General features: G+C 33.9%; 8 protein-coding genes across 8 annotated transcripts; 6 read left to right on the forward strand and 2 right to left on the reverse strand.

Moving 5' to 3' along the window:
* Positions 1-185: 185 nt before the first annotated feature.
* DFA_04391 (uncharacterized protein) lies at positions 186-1,396 on the forward strand (the record flags this gene model as incomplete). Its single annotated transcript, XM_004360067.1, has 3 exons — positions 186-605; positions 672-1,224; positions 1,374-1,396. The coding sequence occupies 3 exons, from the start codon at positions 186-188 to the stop codon at positions 1,394-1,396; spliced, it is 996 nt and encodes a 331-aa protein (XP_004360124.1).
* A 122-nt stretch (positions 1,397-1,518) lies between these two features.
* On the reverse strand, positions 1,519-3,575 carry DFA_04392 (uncharacterized protein; the record flags this gene model as incomplete). Its single annotated transcript, XM_004360068.1, has 3 exons — positions 1,519-1,550; positions 1,592-1,779; positions 2,029-3,575. The coding sequence occupies 3 exons, from the start codon at positions 3,573-3,575 to the stop codon at positions 1,519-1,521; spliced, it is 1,767 nt and encodes a 588-aa protein (XP_004360125.1).
* Positions 3,576-3,705: 130 nt separating this feature from the next.
* On the forward strand, positions 3,706-6,163 carry DFA_04393 (ankyrin 2,3/unc44; the record flags this gene model as incomplete). Its single annotated transcript, XM_004360069.1, has 5 exons — positions 3,706-4,386; positions 4,451-4,489; positions 4,576-4,659; positions 4,732-5,730; positions 5,831-6,163. 5 exons carry the CDS (start codon positions 3,706-3,708, stop codon positions 6,161-6,163), a joined length of 2,136 nt encoding a protein of 711 aa, XP_004360126.1.
* A 143-nt stretch (positions 6,164-6,306) lies between these two features.
* DFA_04394 (uncharacterized protein) lies at positions 6,307-8,584 on the forward strand (the record flags this gene model as incomplete). The annotated part of the gene is made up of 5 exons (XM_004360070.1): positions 6,307-6,921; positions 7,001-7,039; positions 7,113-7,202; positions 7,260-8,186; positions 8,267-8,584. 5 exons carry the CDS (start codon positions 6,307-6,309, stop codon positions 8,582-8,584), a joined length of 1,989 nt encoding a protein of 662 aa, XP_004360127.1.
* Positions 8,585-8,758: 174 nt separating this feature from the next.
* DFA_04395 (uncharacterized protein) lies at positions 8,759-14,128 on the forward strand (the record flags this gene model as incomplete). Its single annotated transcript, XM_004360071.1, has 9 exons — positions 8,759-9,376; positions 9,461-9,499; positions 9,583-10,513; positions 10,750-10,941; positions 11,094-11,815; positions 11,918-12,043; positions 12,119-13,129; positions 13,378-13,571; positions 13,765-14,128. 9 exons carry the CDS (start codon positions 8,759-8,761, stop codon positions 14,126-14,128), a joined length of 4,197 nt encoding a protein of 1,398 aa, XP_004360128.1.
* A 108-nt stretch (positions 14,129-14,236) lies between these two features.
* Positions 14,237-14,632, forward strand: DFA_04396 (uncharacterized protein; the record flags this gene model as incomplete). Its single annotated transcript, XM_004360072.1, has 2 exons — positions 14,237-14,362; positions 14,435-14,632. The coding sequence occupies 2 exons, from the start codon at positions 14,237-14,239 to the stop codon at positions 14,630-14,632; spliced, it is 324 nt and encodes a 107-aa protein (XP_004360129.1).
* A 333-nt stretch (positions 14,633-14,965) lies between these two features.
* On the reverse strand, positions 14,966-16,142 carry DFA_04397 (zinc-containing alcohol dehydrogenase; the record flags this gene model as incomplete). Its single annotated transcript, XM_004360073.1, has 2 exons — positions 14,966-15,942; positions 16,091-16,142. 2 exons carry the CDS (start codon positions 16,140-16,142, stop codon positions 14,966-14,968), a joined length of 1,029 nt encoding a protein of 342 aa, XP_004360130.1.
* Positions 16,143-16,355: 213 nt separating this feature from the next.
* On the forward strand, positions 16,356-17,881 carry DFA_04398 (uncharacterized protein; the record flags this gene model as incomplete). The annotated part of the gene is made up of 4 exons (XM_004360074.1): positions 16,356-16,408; positions 16,892-16,930; positions 17,122-17,448; positions 17,665-17,881. 4 exons carry the CDS (start codon positions 16,356-16,358, stop codon positions 17,879-17,881), a joined length of 636 nt encoding a protein of 211 aa, XP_004360131.1.
* Between the last annotated feature and the right edge of the window lie 243 nt (positions 17,882-18,124).

Here is an 18,124-nt window from a genome sequence, read left to right on the forward strand (position 1 = left end):
GATTAGGGTAAGATATTGGAATCTTCCTCATAGTGGTCTCGTAGTCTAAGATCTTTCCAAAAAAAAAAAAAAAAAAAAAAAAAAAAAAAGAAAAGAAAACCATAAAAATTTATATAATTATTTTCAAAGACAATTCTTTTTGTTAATAATCATTCTTCAAGTTCTTCAAAAAAGAGATAACATTAATGACGAAGAATAGTGTAATTGACATTTATTTATCGATTGATAAGAATATCTATGCAAACGAATATATCAATCCCAAATGGAGCGATCAAGTCAAAGACAAGATAAGGGAGGCTATCCTCAACAAAGAGCAAATCGATAAATCACAGCCTCTCAATGTCTTTGCAGAGGCCTCGGCAGCAACACACCTCGATTTCAATGGAAGGGGTGGGAGAGGAGGAGCAAGAGGAGGAGGAACTCAAGCAAGAAGAGGTATCATAACAAAACCTGAACCAGATACGATGCACATGACATTGCACCAACTTCATTCCAAAGAAATGGGGTTTGAGCCTGACTGCTCAGAAATTACATATAACCTTTATACATTAGATGATATAGATGAATCTTCTACCATAGACGTTCATTCAAAAACTACAATGTTTGTATGTAAATAATTATTAATTAATTGTTGGATTATATTATTTAACTCTTTTATTTATTAATTTTAGCAATTACAATTAACAAGTTATGAATCACCTATACTTCATAATATGTGTTCAAGTGGAGAAATCATTCAACAAGTTATCATTCGACATTATCAATTGAAAGAAAAGTCACGTGTATTGAGAGTGGAGGAATATGAACTTGGCTTTTCAAAGGTTCACACTGTAGCAACATTTGGAAATGACCTAATGGTCGTATTTGTGCCCTCTTTTATTACAACAACATTTGCAAAGATTAAAGTTGATAGTGGAGAGTATAAAAGTTATTCAATGTCACGAGTAGACTATATTTTAAAGGATAGAAATAAGAGAAGTATTCTTCCAATCGATCCTACCAACCCACAAATACTAGATGATGCCATACAAGAAGACAATAGTCATCAAATACTCAAAGACAGGAATGTCAACTATTCAACTAGTCCACCACCAACCACTCAAATATTTGTACAACAGCCCAACCAATTAAAGATATATAAAAGACTAGATAATATTGAATTAGAGATATCATTTGATCATCTAATAACGAGGATTGCAACATTACTTGGATTGGAAAAGAATAGTATTAAAAATCTCCAAAACAAAACTACTAAAATTAATTTTGATCAATCATCTCTAACAATTAAATTAATAAAGGATCAAATCATTGAACCAATCTTTATTTAAATGTATAGTCTATTATTTATTATTTATTATTTATTTATTTTTTAGATATTTTGAATGATCAAAAATAGAGATGACATGTGAATAACAATTAGACCATTTAGGGTCTCTTTGAATACCATCCGATTGTGGATGATTGACAATGTATTGTAGAATTTCAATTTGATTGCGTTGAATACAGGTTGCGATCGTTTTAAAGATGATATCTTTGGATAGGTGTTGTTCCTTTGAAAAGAGATACTTTATGATTTCCAGGTGACCCATACCAGTGGCCCATTCAAGACATGATGGGAAATTAATTTGATTGTGGTCATAAAGGAACTTGGCACATTTTAAAGCAGGCTTGGAACACGCATATTCAAATAGCATTGGATCGTCGAGTCCAGGGAGACCTTGTTGATGAAAGTACTGGAGGATGGCAACTTGATCAAAATGACAAGCCTCTTTGAAAAAGCTAGTGTAAAAGCTTGGTGTGCTACAATACTGTTTACCAGATCGTTGAACGAGAAAGTCGAGTATTTCCACTGATGACTGTTTGGCAGAGAGACTTTTGCTGTCAGTTATTAGAGTTCGAAGTCTATCTTTGAAAACAGTCAGCATGTAGACTCCTATGATGTTGGAGAGTAGGTCCAACTGCTGCATAATCTCTACCAAGAATGAAAACAGTCCCCAATTGTTACTTGTAACTGCGACCTGTGCATACTCGCCAGAATTTCTATTTGTCATTTTTGGTACTAGACCTTCTAGCACGAGATATTGAATCACGTCAAAATGAGCGGTTGTACCACCCTCTACAGTGTGCGAGAGGATTTGTCGTGACAATAGTGCAGGTCGGCGGTCTGGAGAACTGGTGAGGAGTTTAACAATCTCCAAGTGTCCTCCTATACATGCATTGTTGACTGCATCCGCATGCACTGCACCTGGATAGTGGTGATAAAGGTATTGAACTACTGAAAGATGTCCAGATAATGCAGCATAGTACATAGCACCACTTGAGCATCCCTCTGTACGATTACAATGTAACCATTCAACAACGTTTAAACAGCCGTTCTTTGCGGCCAAGTCCATAGTTTCCGTTAACCATGGCCCCATACACAGATTATTGTCGTGAAAGTACTTGATCTCATCCAACCTACCACCAACTGCAAAGGTGGTTATAGTGTCTGGTGATATTTGAATACCATACGTCTCTATTAGAAAATTGACAATTGCAAATGAATCTTGACCTCTTGCCATTTCAACAGTCTCTCTGTCAAGTGCACCCGATTCAATTAGTTGGTTTCCAAAGTAACTGTGAATCAATTCTACCATTCCAATTGACCCAGACGATACTGCACTTTGCATCAAATAGAATTGTTGGAAACTATCTACTGTCTGACCATTATTATTATTACTAATATTAAAGTCTAATAATAGTTTGGTGTGGTTGATCGAGCCAGAATGTGCAATATTGTAAAGTGCCCTTGTTGTGAATGGTTTGGTCATCTTCTTGGTGTCCAAAACATACGATATGATTGAGACGTGTGCATTTAGAGCAGCATCTTCTATCGCAGCATCTGTCAATTCCAACGCATGTGGAAAGGTGTCAACTAGCCAAACAACCATATCAAGTCGACCATTTTCACAAGCCACTTGGAGAGTCTTGTTGTTTGGTTGAATCCCAATTGTTTCAATTGCATATCTTAGACATTCCAAACTACCACCAATCACTATATTATTGAGTATATAGTCATTGGGGGATGGACCACTACCATCACTAGTTCGATTTGTAACTTTAAAATGGTATGGTACCAATTGATACATTCTTTCAAGTACCCCTACTTGTTTACAGTGTCGTAATAGTAATGGAATAGTGACATAATAAATTACTATACGATGAGGGTCATTATCATGAAATATCTTGTATTTAAACATATTGAATGATCTTTGTTGTTGTTGGTATACAAGTTCATCAAATTCTCTTCCATAGTTGCCTTTGCCTTGTTTGTTCATTTTGTAGTTCTCTCTTGCTACCAAATCGTCAGAGTGACAGTACCTGAGATAGCATACTGACTTGTCTGATAACTCTTCATACCTCGATGTTGGGTATCTCTGCACGACACCGATCTTTGCGATAAATGAAATCACATGTTTGTACAATACTCTATTTCTAAATACTCTAAATACTAACTCTGTCACACGATCATCATTCTTCTTTACTTGATTATTAATACTAATACTACTATTACTATTTGTATTTGTATCCTCCATTTCTTCAAAAAGTAAAATATAAAATAAAATAATAAAATCATATGACTTCTAGCCATCATCTCATCAAGACACAGACAACTCATTCTTTTTTATTTCTAAATTATATTATAGTTAACAAACAAATAATAATATGACTACACCTACAACTACATTTCATTGTATGTTTAAATCGATTTATATTAGACAATTAATATTCAATCATATCGGTGTGATATCAAAACAAAGCTGCTATCAACCATCAAATGATAATTATCAAGATGATGGTAGACAACGATCATTAGTCGGAAGAGATATAATCAAATTACCTCTTTTTGGAATGATATCAAAGTATGCAATGCCTTGGCACTTTGTTAAATACTATCTACCTAAAGATTGTACTCTGGTACATATCAAAAGAAGAATTAGAATGATCACTCAATACTGCTGTCATCCCAATGCAACATTGGATACCCTCCAGCATCTATTGGAATGGTCGACCGTCATTGACTTTGATTGGGAGTATTTAAAGAAAAATGTTCGTAATGATTGGAAGTATTTGAAAAGAATTGGTCGTGATATTAGAAATAAAGAGATATTGGAATTTATCATCAAGGCATGTCCTGTTGATGGAGAGAATGACTTTTTGGTTTGGGCACTAAATAATGCATGTATGAATGATTACCTATCGACTGTAAAGTTGATAGACTCTACTAAACTATCAGGTTCACCTCTCAACGAGATGCCAATGGTAACTGCTTGTTTTAATGGGTTCATTGACATTGTAAAATATTTACACGAGAATAGAACTGAAGGTTGTAGTACAAAGGCAATGGTAAGCAACAGAATTAACGATAAATAATTAAAATAATTTATTAATATATATTTTAAATTTTTAGGATAGAGCAGCTATTGGTAACCATTTAGAAGTTGTAAAGGTGAGTTGATTGGTTGGTTGGTTTAATTTATATTTAAATATATTAATATTAATATTAATATTTATTATCTTTGTCAAAAATAATAGTTTCTTCATTTTAATAGAACTGAAGGTGCATCAACGAGTGCTATGGATTGCGCAGCTAGATTTGGCCATTTAGAGGTTGTTAAAGTATGTATTGTAACAAAGCATTGAATGGAGTAAAAGTATTCATATAATAACCAAATTTGTTCATATTTACAGTTCTTACATCAACATCGTAGTGAAGGTGCAACTACCAATGCTATTGATTGGGCATCTTCAAATGGTCACATGGAAGTGGTAAAGTACCTTTCAGAGCATCGTAGTGAGGGTGCAACAACCAGCGCTATGGATTGGGCAGCTGGAAATGGACACATTGAAATTGTTAAATACCTTTCAGAGCATCGTAGTGAAGGTGCAACTACCAAAGCCATGAACAATGCATCACGTAATAACCGTTTGGAAATGGTAAAGTATTTACATGAGAATCGTAGTGAAGGTGCAACAACCGATGCTATGGATGTTGCGTCAATGAATGGTCACTTTGAAATTTTAAAGTTTCTTCAATTCAATCGTTGTGAAGGTGCAACATCCTTTGCTATGGATGAAGCATCGATGAATAACCATTTGGATGTTGTCAAGTTCCTTTTTGAGCATCGTACAGAGGGATGCTCAAGAGTGGCGGTTCACAATGCCGTTAAATATGCAACCGCTGAAATAGTATCCTATCTTGTCAACACTGTCAAAGCAGAATGTAAACCAGATACAATGATAGAAGCACTGGCAAGAGGTGAATTGGATATTTTCCATTTTCTTTATAACTATTTCAAGGAACAAAAAGAGGAGGATAATAATATTTGGACACCAGAGATATGTGTAAGGTTAATGGATATTGCCGCCGACATGGGATACATTGATATTGTAAAGTTACTTTATATTAACAATAGAGGAAAGGAGGGTGAACATAGTCATGCAAAATTAATGACTCACAGAGCTATGTATATGACAGCTCAAAAAGGTCATATTGAAATAGTAAAGTATATTCATTTCAACATGACTGACCCTGGTGAAGATTCAACCAACACTATAGCTATGAATTCAGCATCCAAAAACGGCCACATTGAAATTGTAAAGTTCCTTCATCACCAAAGTAAATGTGAGGCTGCAACAGCTGATGCCATGGACAAGGCATCAATGAATAATCACATTGAAATTGTCAAAGTATGTAGTATATCAATATGCAAAACAAAGATCATTGAAATGACACAAATATAAATTGACCCATTTATTATTATTCCTTTTCATATTATCTATATGTTAGTTTTTACACTTTAATCGTAGAGAAGGATGTACTAGCCAAGCTCTTTTGTATGCCTGTCAGCGAGGGTATCTAGAACTAGCATCTTTTCTAATCAATGTCAGAAATGAGGAATTAAGTCAAGATGCACTACAAACTGCATCAACCTTTGGACACTATGAAATTGTCAAGATGATACTATCGCAATCCAGAGATAAACTGGTAAAACTATCAATTAAAAGTGTCATTCAACATTTAAAAGATAGTGATCATTTTGAAGTTTGTCAACTACTCGAAAATCATTTAAAGCATCATGATAATGCACAAGATAATCAAGAAGAACACCCAGAAAAATAAATTTAAATTATATTTAGTATTTCCAATAATCAAAAAACAAAATTTAATTATTTAATTTTTCTGCATGCTCTAAACTACTTTAATTAATCGAACAGTTGTAGTTATTTTAGTTTGTATTTGTAGTAATAATAATCTTATACAATATGACTACACCAACCACAACCACTACTACTCTATTTAAATGTATATTCAGATCGATATATATTAGACAATTGATATTCAATCATACAACAACAAAAAGAACATCATTAAAAGGTAGAGATATCATCAAACTGCCTCTACTTGGAATGATATCGATCTATGCAATGCCTTGGCACTTTGTTAAACACTATCTACCAAAAGATAGAAATCAAATACTACCAGAAAGAAGAAGAAGAGTGATAACTGAATACTGTTGTCATTCCAAGGCAACATTGGATACATTCAATCATCTATTGAAATGGTCGAACGTTGAATTTGATTGGGAGTATTTAAAAAGAGATGGTTATTGTTTAACTGTTAGAGATGAAAAGATATTGGAATATATCGTCAAGAAATGTCCTCTAAACAATTACTATTTCGATTGGGCAATGGAACAAGCGTGCAAATACGGTCATCTATCAATTGTCAAATTGATTTGCTCGAGTTTCAAAGGTTTACAACTACAACCTTTTCAAATCAAAAAGATAGCAATGTATACAGCTTGTAGTAAAGGATTCACTGATATCGTAAAGTATTTACTAGAAAATAGAACTGAACAATGGGGTGATGCTGCCATAGTAAGTGTTATAGAAAATTTAACAAATACAAGAAATTAATTTATTAATGATCTCTTTCTTGTTTCTCTTTGCATTGTAGGATAGAGCAGCAACCAATAACCATTTAGATATTGTAAAGGTGAGTTGATTGGATAAATTATAATAGTCTTTTTCTATTAATACTAAAATCATTTATCTTAAAATCATTTTAGCTTCTTCATTTTCATAAAAGTAGAGCTATAGGATGTACAAAGAATGCTATTAATTTTGCATCGGAGCATGGCCATTTAGAGGTTGTTAAAGTAAGTACTCGTGTGGTCAAACCCAATAGTCATAAATTTCTAATCATTTTACTATAGTTCTTATTTGAACATCGAACTGAAAGATGCAATAGTTATGCCATTGATGAAGCGGCTAAAAATGGCTACATTGAAATGGTAAAGTATCTTCATGAGCTTGGTGTACGTACGACAAACTATGCTATGGATAGTGCCTGTCATCAAGGAAATCTTGAAATTGTAAAGTTCCTCCATTTCAATTGTAAAGGAGGTGCAACAAAGAATGCTATGGATTGGGCATCAATGAATGGTCACATTGATATTGTAAGGTTCCTTTCAGAGCACAGAACAGAAGGTTCGACAAATAATGCTATGGATTGGGCAGCTGAAAATGGAAACATTGAAATGGTAAAATACCTTCATCAACATCGTAGTGAAGGTGCAACTACCTATGCTATGGATTTAGCAGCTAAAAATGGTCATATTGAAATTGTACAGTTCCTTTCGGAGCATCGTACTGAAGGGTGCTCACAAGAGGCTCTAAACTATGCTGCCAGAAATGGAGATATTGAGATGCTTTCCTTCCTAGTGGATACTGTCAAGATAAAATGCCAATTAGATACCTTAAAGGAATCATTAGAGAATGGTCATTTAGATACCTTTCATTTTATTTACAACCATATTTCAAACAACAAAAAGAATGATAAAATATTGTGGACAACAGAGGTGATGGATTTAGCAGCTAAAAATGGGCACATTGAAATAGTCAAGTTCCTTTCAGAGCACCGTACTGAAGGTGCAACAAACAGAGCCATGGATATGGCAGCTGGAAACGGACATTTTGAAGTGGTAAAATACCTTCATTTCAACAGGACTGAAGGGGCAACTACGTATGCTATGGATTATGCAGCTCAAAATGGTCACATTGAAGTTTTTAAATTCCTTCATGAGCACCGTACTGAAGGTACAACTGTCATGGCTATGAATAGGACAGTACTCTTTACCAAAGTATGTAAATCATATTAATGTAAAGATCGAAAATTGAAACCATCTCGAGAGTAACAATAAGCTACATCCTTTTACTATAGTTTTTACCATTTAATGAAAATCAAGAATGTACAGACAGAGAAGAACTTGCATCTTTTCTAATCAATGCCAGAAAAGAGAAATGTGATGAAGGCTTTTTACTAAATATAACAACTTGTGGATACTATGGAATTGTCAAGTTGGCTCTACCACATTTTGTCGGTCCCAAGGGAATAGTATCAATCCAAAGGGTATTGGAAACAAATACCAGCGACCATTTTGAAGTCAGAGAATTACTCAAAATCCATTTAAAAGAGTTAAACAAAAAACAATTTATTGGCTTTTTTCAAAGGATATTCGGATTGGAAACTAAAGATTAAAACAAACAAAATAATAATTATTATTTCTTGTTTGTATCCAAACACAGAGCTTGTTGTTCAAGGAAAATATTTAACAAAAAAAAAAAATCAAAAAAAAATCAGATATTAAAAGGTCTACAATTAAAAAAAAAAAACTAGTAGCATATTCGTATTGTTAAAACATAAAATAGCAATATGACTACCAATACTACTACAACTACTACATTTCAATCTATATTTAGAGTGAAATATATAAGAGATTTGATATTCAATCATGTCTATAATACAACAAAACAATTATGTCGATGGCGATCATTAAAAGGAAGAGATATGATCAAGTTACCTCTACCCGAAATGATATCAAAGTATGCAATGCCTTGGGACTTTCAAAGTCATTATCTACCAAAAGATTGTAATGAAATACTATTGGATAAAAGAAAAAGAGCGATCACTCTATATTGTTGTCATCCCAATGCAACATTGGATACACTCAATCATCTATTGGAGTGGTCTCCTGGTGTTGGATTTGATTGGGAGTATTTAGAAAATAATGGTTATTGTTTAACGGTTAGAGATGAAAAGATATTGGAATACATGGTCAGTAAATGTCCTCGAAAGAATTACTATTTCGATTGGGCAATGGAACAAGCATGCAAACATGGTCACCTATCAATTGTCAAGTTGATTTGCTCAACCTTTAAAAGTTTACATATCAAAAGTGTAGCAATGGATACAGCTTGTAGTAAAGGATTCATTGATATCGTAAAGTATTTACTCGACAATAGAACTGAACAATGGGGTGAAGCTTCCATGGTAAGAATTTAAATTATAAATACAATTGAAAGAATTAATAATTAACTCTCTCTCTCTCTATCTATCTATCCCTCATCAATGTAGGATAGAGCAGCAAACAATAACCATTTAGATATTGTAAAGGTAAGTTGATTGGTTGATTATGGCTGGTTATAACCATTGACATTTGTTTCAATATTAACAATCTATCTATATCATCATTTTAGCTTCTTCATTTTCATAAAAGTAGAGCTATAGGATGCACTTTTGAAGCTTTGGATGGGGCAGCTCTAAACGGTTACATTGAAATTGTAAAGTTTCTTCATTTCAATCGTACAGAAGGTGCATCAATCAATGCTATGAATTGGGCAGCTGAAAATGGATACATTGAAATTGTACAGTTCCTACATGAACACCGCAGTGAAGGTGCATCAACCATGGCTATGGATAAAGCAGCTGAAAATGGACACATTGAAATTGTAAAGTACCTTTCCGAGCATCGTAGTGAAGGTGCAAAGAATGCTATGAATTGGGCAGCTCGCAATAGTCACATTGAAATTGTAAAGTATCTTTATTTGAACAGAACTGAAGGTTATTCCCCATTGATCCTATCATATGTTGCTGCAAGAGGAAACATTGAATTGGCATCTTATCTTGTCAATACTGTCAAAGTAGAATGTGAAACATTTACTTTAATAGAGTCACTGGAGAGAGGTCATATAGACATGTTTCATTTTCTATATCATCATTTCAAAGAGCAGAGTAAGATTTGGACACCACAGGTGATGGATATAGCTGCTAAAAATGGATATATTGATATTGTAAAGCTACTTCATTCCAATAGAACGGAAGGCGCATCGACCAATGCAATGGATTGGGCAGCTCTAAACGGCTACATTGAAACTGTACAGTTCCTTCATTTCAATCGTACAGAAGGTGCAACAGCCGGGGCTATGGATGGGGCTGCTCAAAATGGCCACACTTATGTTGTACAGTTCCTACATGAGCACCGTAGTGAAGGTGCAACCACCAACGCTATGGATTGGGCCGCTGGATATAACCACATTGAAACTGTAAAGTACCTTCATTTAAACAGGACTGAAGGTGCAACTGTCAATGCAATGGATAGAACAACTTCAGTTGAAATTGTTAAAGTATGTAATAATTTATTGAATCAAACAAAAATCACATAAAATATAATCCATCATCACTTTGTACTCACTCCTTCCTTTTATATTCTGTTTATACTATACAGTTTTTACACTTTAATCGTAGTGAAGGATGCACTGATAAAGCTTTACTTTTCTCATTTCAACAAGAAAATCTGGAAATTGCATCGTTTCTAATCAACGTCAGAAAAGAGATATGTGACCAAGACCGATTATTATATCTAGTAAAAGAAAGATACGATGAAGCTGTCAAATTGGTTCTACCACAATTTGTAGGTCCCACAGGAATAGAATCAATTCAATCCATATTGAAACAAACCAAAAAGAGTGAACATTTAAATCAAGTCAGACAACTACTCAAGAATCATTTACTTGATCATCAGGTGCAAGAATCAACCAAAAAGAAAGTATTTCTTGGCAAGTTCAAAAAGCTTTTTAAATAATAGATTTTAATTCCAAAACAAAATACTTCAAATTGTGTTATTATTATTATTATTTATTTCTGTTTTGAAAAAAAAATCAAAAAAAAATATCAGTTCTCTTTTTGTATTAACAAATAATAGTAATAGTAATAATGAATACAACAACAACAACAACAACAAACACAATGAATACAACAACAACAACAACAACAACAAACACAATGAATACAACAACAACAACAACAAACACATTTCATTGTATATTTAGAGCAAAGTACATTAGAGATTTGGTATTCAATCACATCAATGATTTAACAAAGCAATTAGACGGTGGTGATGGTAGAAAACAACGATCATTAAAAGGAAGAGATATAATCAAGTTACCTCTTTTTGGAATGATATCAAGATATGCAATGCCTTGGCACTTTGTTAGACACTATCTACCAACTGATTGTAATCAAATACTATTAGAAAGAAGAATTAGAATGATCAATGAATATTATTATCATCCCAATGCAACATCAGATACACTCGATCATCTATTTGCACATCTATTGGGACGGTCTCATGGTGTCTTTGAATTAGATTGGGAGTATTTACAGGACAATGGTTATAGATTAGGGATTAGAGATGAAAAGAAATTGGAATACATCGTTACTAAATGTCCTCAAAAGAATTACATTTTTGATTGGGCAATGGAGCAAGCATGCAAATACAATCATCTATCAATTGTCAAGTTGATTTGCTCAAACTTTAAAGGTGTACAATTAAAAGAGATAGGAATGTATATTGCTTGTAGTAAAGGATTCACTGACATCGTAAAATATATACTCGATAATAGAACTGAACAATGGGGTGAAGATGCAATGGTAAGAATATAAAATTGAATCAACAAAAAGACATTAAAAGAAAAGAAAAGAAATAATAACTAATTCAATCTCTCTCTCTTTTTGTTTAATACAATTATGTAGGATGCAGCAATACAAAATGGTCATTTAGAGGTTGTAAAGGTTATTTTTTTTGATAAAATAAATGGAGGAGGTACAAGGAATGCTCTAAATTATGCCGCTGATCATGGGTATTTAGAGATTGTTAAAGTATGTACTTTTGAATATTTCAAATAATAATATTAATATTAATATTAATTGATAACATCCTTTAAATATATTTAGTTCTTACATGAAAATAGTGATAAAGGATGCAGTTGTTATGCTATGGATCATGCAGCTGAAAATGGGCACTATGAAATTGTAAAGTTTCTTTCAGAGCATCGTACAGAAGGTGCATCAACCAATGCTATGGATGGTGCAGCTAAAAATGGACACTTTGAAATTGTAAAGTATCTTTCAGAGTATCGTAGTGAAGGTGCATACAGAGCTATGGATTTAGCAGCTGAAAACGGCCACTTGGAAATTTTAAAGTACCTTCATTTCAATCGTAGTGAAGGTGCAACAGCCATGGCTATGGATTGGGCAGCTCAAAACAGACACATTGATATTGTAAAGTACCTTTGTGAGCATCGTACTGAAGGATGTGTAAGATCTCTAGAATATGCTGCTAGGAATGGTGATATTGAAATGGTATTATATCTAATCAACAATCTCAAAGTAAGATGTTTCAATTTTACTTTAAAAGAAGTACTTGATAAAGGTCGTTTAGATATTTTCCAAATACTTTATGATCATTACAAGGAGAAGAGTGATATTTGGACAAAAGACATCATGGATTGTGCTGCTAAAAATGGGTACATTGATATTGTAAAGCTACTACATTTCAACAGGACCGAAGGTCCATCAAGAGGAGCGATGGTTGGTGCCGCTGCAATGGGCCACTTTGATGTAGTCAAGTTTTTACATGAGCATCGTACTGAAGGTGCAACAAGAGTAGCTATAGATTATGCATCTCAAAATGGCCATATTGACATTGTAAAGTATCTTTATCAGCATCGTAGTGAAGGTGGAACGACCGATGCTATGGATTTGGCAGCTGGAAATGGACACTATGAAATTGTAAAGTATCTTCATGAGCATCGTAGTGAAGGTGCAACGACCACGGCAATGAATAGGGCTGCTCGAAATGGCTACATTGATGTAGTAAAGTTCCTTTCAGAGCATCGTACTGAAGGTGCAACAACCGATGCTATGGATTTGGCAGCTCAAAATGGACACATTGAAATCGTTCAAGTATGTAATATACATATATATATATTTTTTGTGGGATATGATATCTAATATATGTATTTATTTTTTGTTTTTGTTTCTAGTTTTTACACTTTAATCGAAGCGAAGGGTGCACTGATAAAGCTCTTTCATCTTCTTTTTTAAAACAACATCTGGAACTGGCATCTTTTCTAATCAATGTCAGAAAAGAGAAATGTAGTGAGGAATTACTGCTAGAGGTATCGTCTCTTGGGTACTATGATATTGTCAAGTTGGCTCTCACACAATTTGTTGTTAACAGCACAGATACCATGTCATCAATAGAATCACTTACAAGAGTCATAAAACAAATGAAAAATAGCGATCATTTTGAAGTCTATCAATTACTAGAGGATCATTTCAAACAACTTCAACAAAAACATCAACATGCCATAGCTGGTAAAGGTTTACTTGGCCAATTCAAGAAGTTATTTGGGAAATAAAATAATAAAGTAATTTGCTTGTTTCCAAAGTTTCTAAAAAAAAAAAACAATTAAGTAGCTATTCTTTTTTTTTTCAACCACCAAGTTTGATGCGACCAGCAATAATACTAGTTTACAAATTCTTCTTCTTATTCAAAGATGACGACTACGACTATAGTATTCACATTCTGTATTTAGAGTGAAATACATAAGAGAATTGGTATTCAATCATGTGACTAGTCATTCTAAAGGACGATCATTAAAAGGAAGAGATATCATCAACTTACCTCGTCTTGGAATGATATCAATCTATGCAATGCCTTGGGAGTTTATTTGTCATTATCTACCATCGGATTGTAATCAGATACTACTCGATAGAAGAAAAAGAGTGATTAGCCAATACTGTCATCATCCCAATTCAACATTGGATACACTCCAACATCTATTTGAATGGTCTGCTATCGTTGACTTTGATTGGGAGTATTTAAAGAGATGGTCTTTGTGGTCGTTTAGGAAAAGATATATTGGAATATATCATCAAGAGATGTCCGACAGAGGATAATAGTATTTACGATTGGGCAATGGATCAAGCATGTTTGAGTGGTTACTCTCTACTGTCGAGTTGATACACTCAACAGTAAAGAAGAATGTACAACTCGACAACACAGCAATGGAAATAGCTTCTTATAATGGATTCATTGATATTGTAAAACTACTTTATTTCAACCGTAGTGAAGGTGCAACTACAATTGCTATGGATTGGGCAGCTGGAAATAATCATTTCGAAATTGTCAAAGTATATATATAAACAACAAACAAATCCATATCCCTATCCATATTCTCTAACCCATTTATACTTTTATTTTAGTTTTTACATTTTAATAGAAGTGAAGGATGCACAAGTAAAGCTCTTCAATCTGCTTGTACCAAAGGACATTTTGAAATGGCATCTTTTCTAATCAACGTCAGAAAAGAGAAATGTGATGAAGAAATACTTCAAACATTATCAATACATGGACACGATGAAGCTGTCAAGTTCAAGTGTAAAATTTTAAAAATGTCATAAGGTTTTGGTTTTAAGAAACCAAAATCTCCTGGAGGCTATGTCATAATGTATTGAGGTTATACCCAGAAAATGGTTTGTTTAGAAGATTATAACAACTTTTTGAAAAAAAAAAATTGGTTCTCCCACATTTTGTTGGTACAGAGGGAATAGAATCAATTCAAGAGTCTTGGCAAAAACACAATCTAGAATACCTGACCGCGGTCATTTTGAAGTCATACAACTACTCGAGAATCATTTGAAACAACTGCAACAACAAGATAATCTACCTCTTTGAAACCAATAACAAAAAATAATTGTAATATTAAACTCTAAAAGATTTATTTACTTTTGATTTTAGAAATCACCAATCTTTAAAACAGCACGGAATCTAGCTTTGGAAATATTCTTTAAACATTCTTCAGCTTGCTCGAGTGGATAGACTTGAATCATTGATCTGACATTTTGGTTGGCTGCAAACTTGAGGGTGGCCTCTGTGTCACGACTATCACCCGAATAGGATCCTATTACAGATTGATTGTTGCTAATGAGCAAGAGTGGACTGACTGCGATGTTTTCAAGGATACCGGCCAAGAGTAAAAGCTTGCCATTTGACCCAAGAGCCTTGGAGAGCTCCTCGATTGAGTCTTTGGCGGGTGCAGTGCACATAATGGCCTTGATACTACCAATAGCTTTCAAACGACCGACAACATCGGGTTGTGAAGAGTTGATGTAATGGTGTGCACCTAGTTCCTTGGCAAGTTGTTCTTTCTCGTCACCTGATGAAACGGCGATGACTTCATACCCAAGCTTTCTGGCAAACTGGATACCCAAATGACCGAGACCGCCAACACCATGGACTGCCACCAAATCACCTCCTTTAAGACCGGAATCACGGATTGATTTAAATACTGTGACACCTGCACAACAGAATGGACCGGCTTGGAGGAAATCAATGGCGTCTGGGATACGAGCCAATGCATCGTGTGGTGCAACTGTGTATTCGGCATACCCACCGTTGAATGTCAAACCACACCCACCAGCACTCTTGCAAGTGACCCAGCTGTCAGCCAAACAATCTTCACATTCTCCACAGTGACCTCCACCAAAGTATCCAACACCTACACGATCACCAATCTTGAATCTTGTGACTCCCTCACCAAGGGCATCGACAATTCCAGCCACCTCATGACCCGGTACCCTTGGGAAAATATTACCAACGGCACCACTGGAAATCATCATGTCAGAGTGACACACTCCACATGCCATCACTTTGACTCTTACCTGTCCCTTTCCAACTTGTGGAATTGGTATTTGAGTAATCTCCCATTTTCCTAAAAATCAAAAATAACATAAAAATAAAAAGAAAATTGGAAAAAAAAAAATACAAATGGAAAGAAATAATATTTGAATATTAGAATATTAGAATATTATTATTATTATTATTACTATGAATCTCTTTAAATTTAATATTTTACATACCAGCTGAAACAATAACAGCAGCTTTCATAGTGGTAACTTCTTTTGGTTCCATTTTTTTTTAAAAAGACAATAAATATGTATTTGTAAAATAGATAGATAAAATTACTTAAAAATTGTTGTGCGTGTGTGTATGATTGATTAATAATGTTTTGATATCTCAATAGTTTTGGTTTGGCAATGACTTTTATATAGATTGAGAGTCTACTACATTTTTCAATTTCATACACGTAATCTAGTACATGTACACCCACCCACCTTACTGGAAATGGCTTTAGCACAAGCAAAAGAGCCAAAACAAATAGATCACCCAAATTCCATGTATTATCTTTCTCAAAAATTATTTTTACCCACCATTGCCTGCAAATATCTCACATTGACCTGAACAGTGATGTAATCAATGTGTCACCAAATCCGACCAATCTTGGTACTACCAGATCTCTCATGACTCCAAGTGATGTCAACCATCTCCACTCAACCTACCAACTCGGAAGGTTTTCAATTTATTCAAGTAACTTCAACGATAGATACTCTTGAGAAGACCCACTCCTTGAGATTTTTTTTTTGTTGTCTTTGAAATGGAATGTGATATGATCTCCAAATCTACTCTATCTGTCAATCAATATGACTTTCATATATTTTCATATTTGTACAATCATTGATTTAATTTAAATAAATGGAATAAATTGAAATTATCTTTTCTTAACAAAATAAAATATTAGATGTTCAAGTCAAAAATTTGCATCATTCTTTTTTTTATTAAATAGTTGAATGTATAATGACTACATTTAATTGTATATTTAGATCGATATACATTAGACAATTGATATTTAATCATATATTGTATAACGAAACAATTGTATCCTTATCAAGGTAAAGGAAACAAAATAAAAGTAATGATGGTAGACAACGATCATTAGTCGGAAGAGATATCATCAAGTTACCTCTTTTTGGAATGATATCAAAGTTTGGGTTACCGTGGCACTATATTAAACATTATCTACCATCGGATTGAATCAAATACTACTTAAAAGAAGAAGAAGAGTAATCAGTCAATACTGTTGTCATCAAAATGCAACATTGGACACACTCAATCATCTATTTGAATGGTCTCAAGTTGACTTTGATTTGGATTATTTGAAAGCATTAATCACCTATTTTAAAAGAACGTTGGATGATATAAAAAATCAAGAGATATTATCAATAGAAGAGACAGAAACGAATGACTTTCTCAGTTGCGCAATCAACATGGCTTGCAAATATGGGTATCTCTCAACTGTCAAATTGATTTGCTCTTTCAAATATGTACATTTCAAACACATAGCAATGCAAAAAGCTTGTATAATGGATTCATTGACATTGTACAAAAAAAATATAATGCTATGGAAAAGACAGCTATGGAAAATGGGCACTTGGATGTTGCAAAGTACCTTTATGAGCATCAAGGCACCCCCCCAATCTTCCAGATACTCTCGAATGGTTATTTACGAGCCTGCTAGAAAAGGAAACATTGAAATGGTATCATACCTTGCTCACACTTGATCAATGCAATGTTGTGCCGGTCAATTTGAAAAAAGAATTGATTCTTCGATATGGACAAGAATAATATTAAAGAGTCTGTACTTGACTCTACCAATATGCATAATCTACCCTCAATTCAGTCTAAAGTCCATCTTGGTCGCCTCCATTCCTTCAATCATTGGTAAACTGTTTGATGTGTTTGCAAAGAATAGTAATCAAAAAGATGGATACTGCTCTCTTTTATCGATGTCAAAAGGATATACAAGATTTTGAAATCATATCCATTTGCTGCCAAAGAAAAAAAAGCTTTAGAAAAATGAAAACAACAATCATAGTTTTACAATTGATAATAATAATAAAAAAATAAATAAAATGATTTAATTAAAAAAATAGATTCTCTAATATCATTCAAGAAGCGTCTTCGCTTGGCTCTAGATCGGAGGGGGGGGGGGGGGGGGGGGTGAACCCCTTCCAGATCAAATTTGTTGTCACTCTTGAAGACTAATCTATAGACAA

This window comes from Cavenderia fasciculata, assembly GCF_000203815.1.
Source record: "Cavenderia fasciculata unplaced genomic scaffold Scf_Dfasci-G-o-33e01.r1-3, whole genome shotgun sequence".
NCBI lineage: Eukaryota > Evosea > Eumycetozoa > Acytosteliales > Cavenderiaceae > Cavenderia > Cavenderia fasciculata.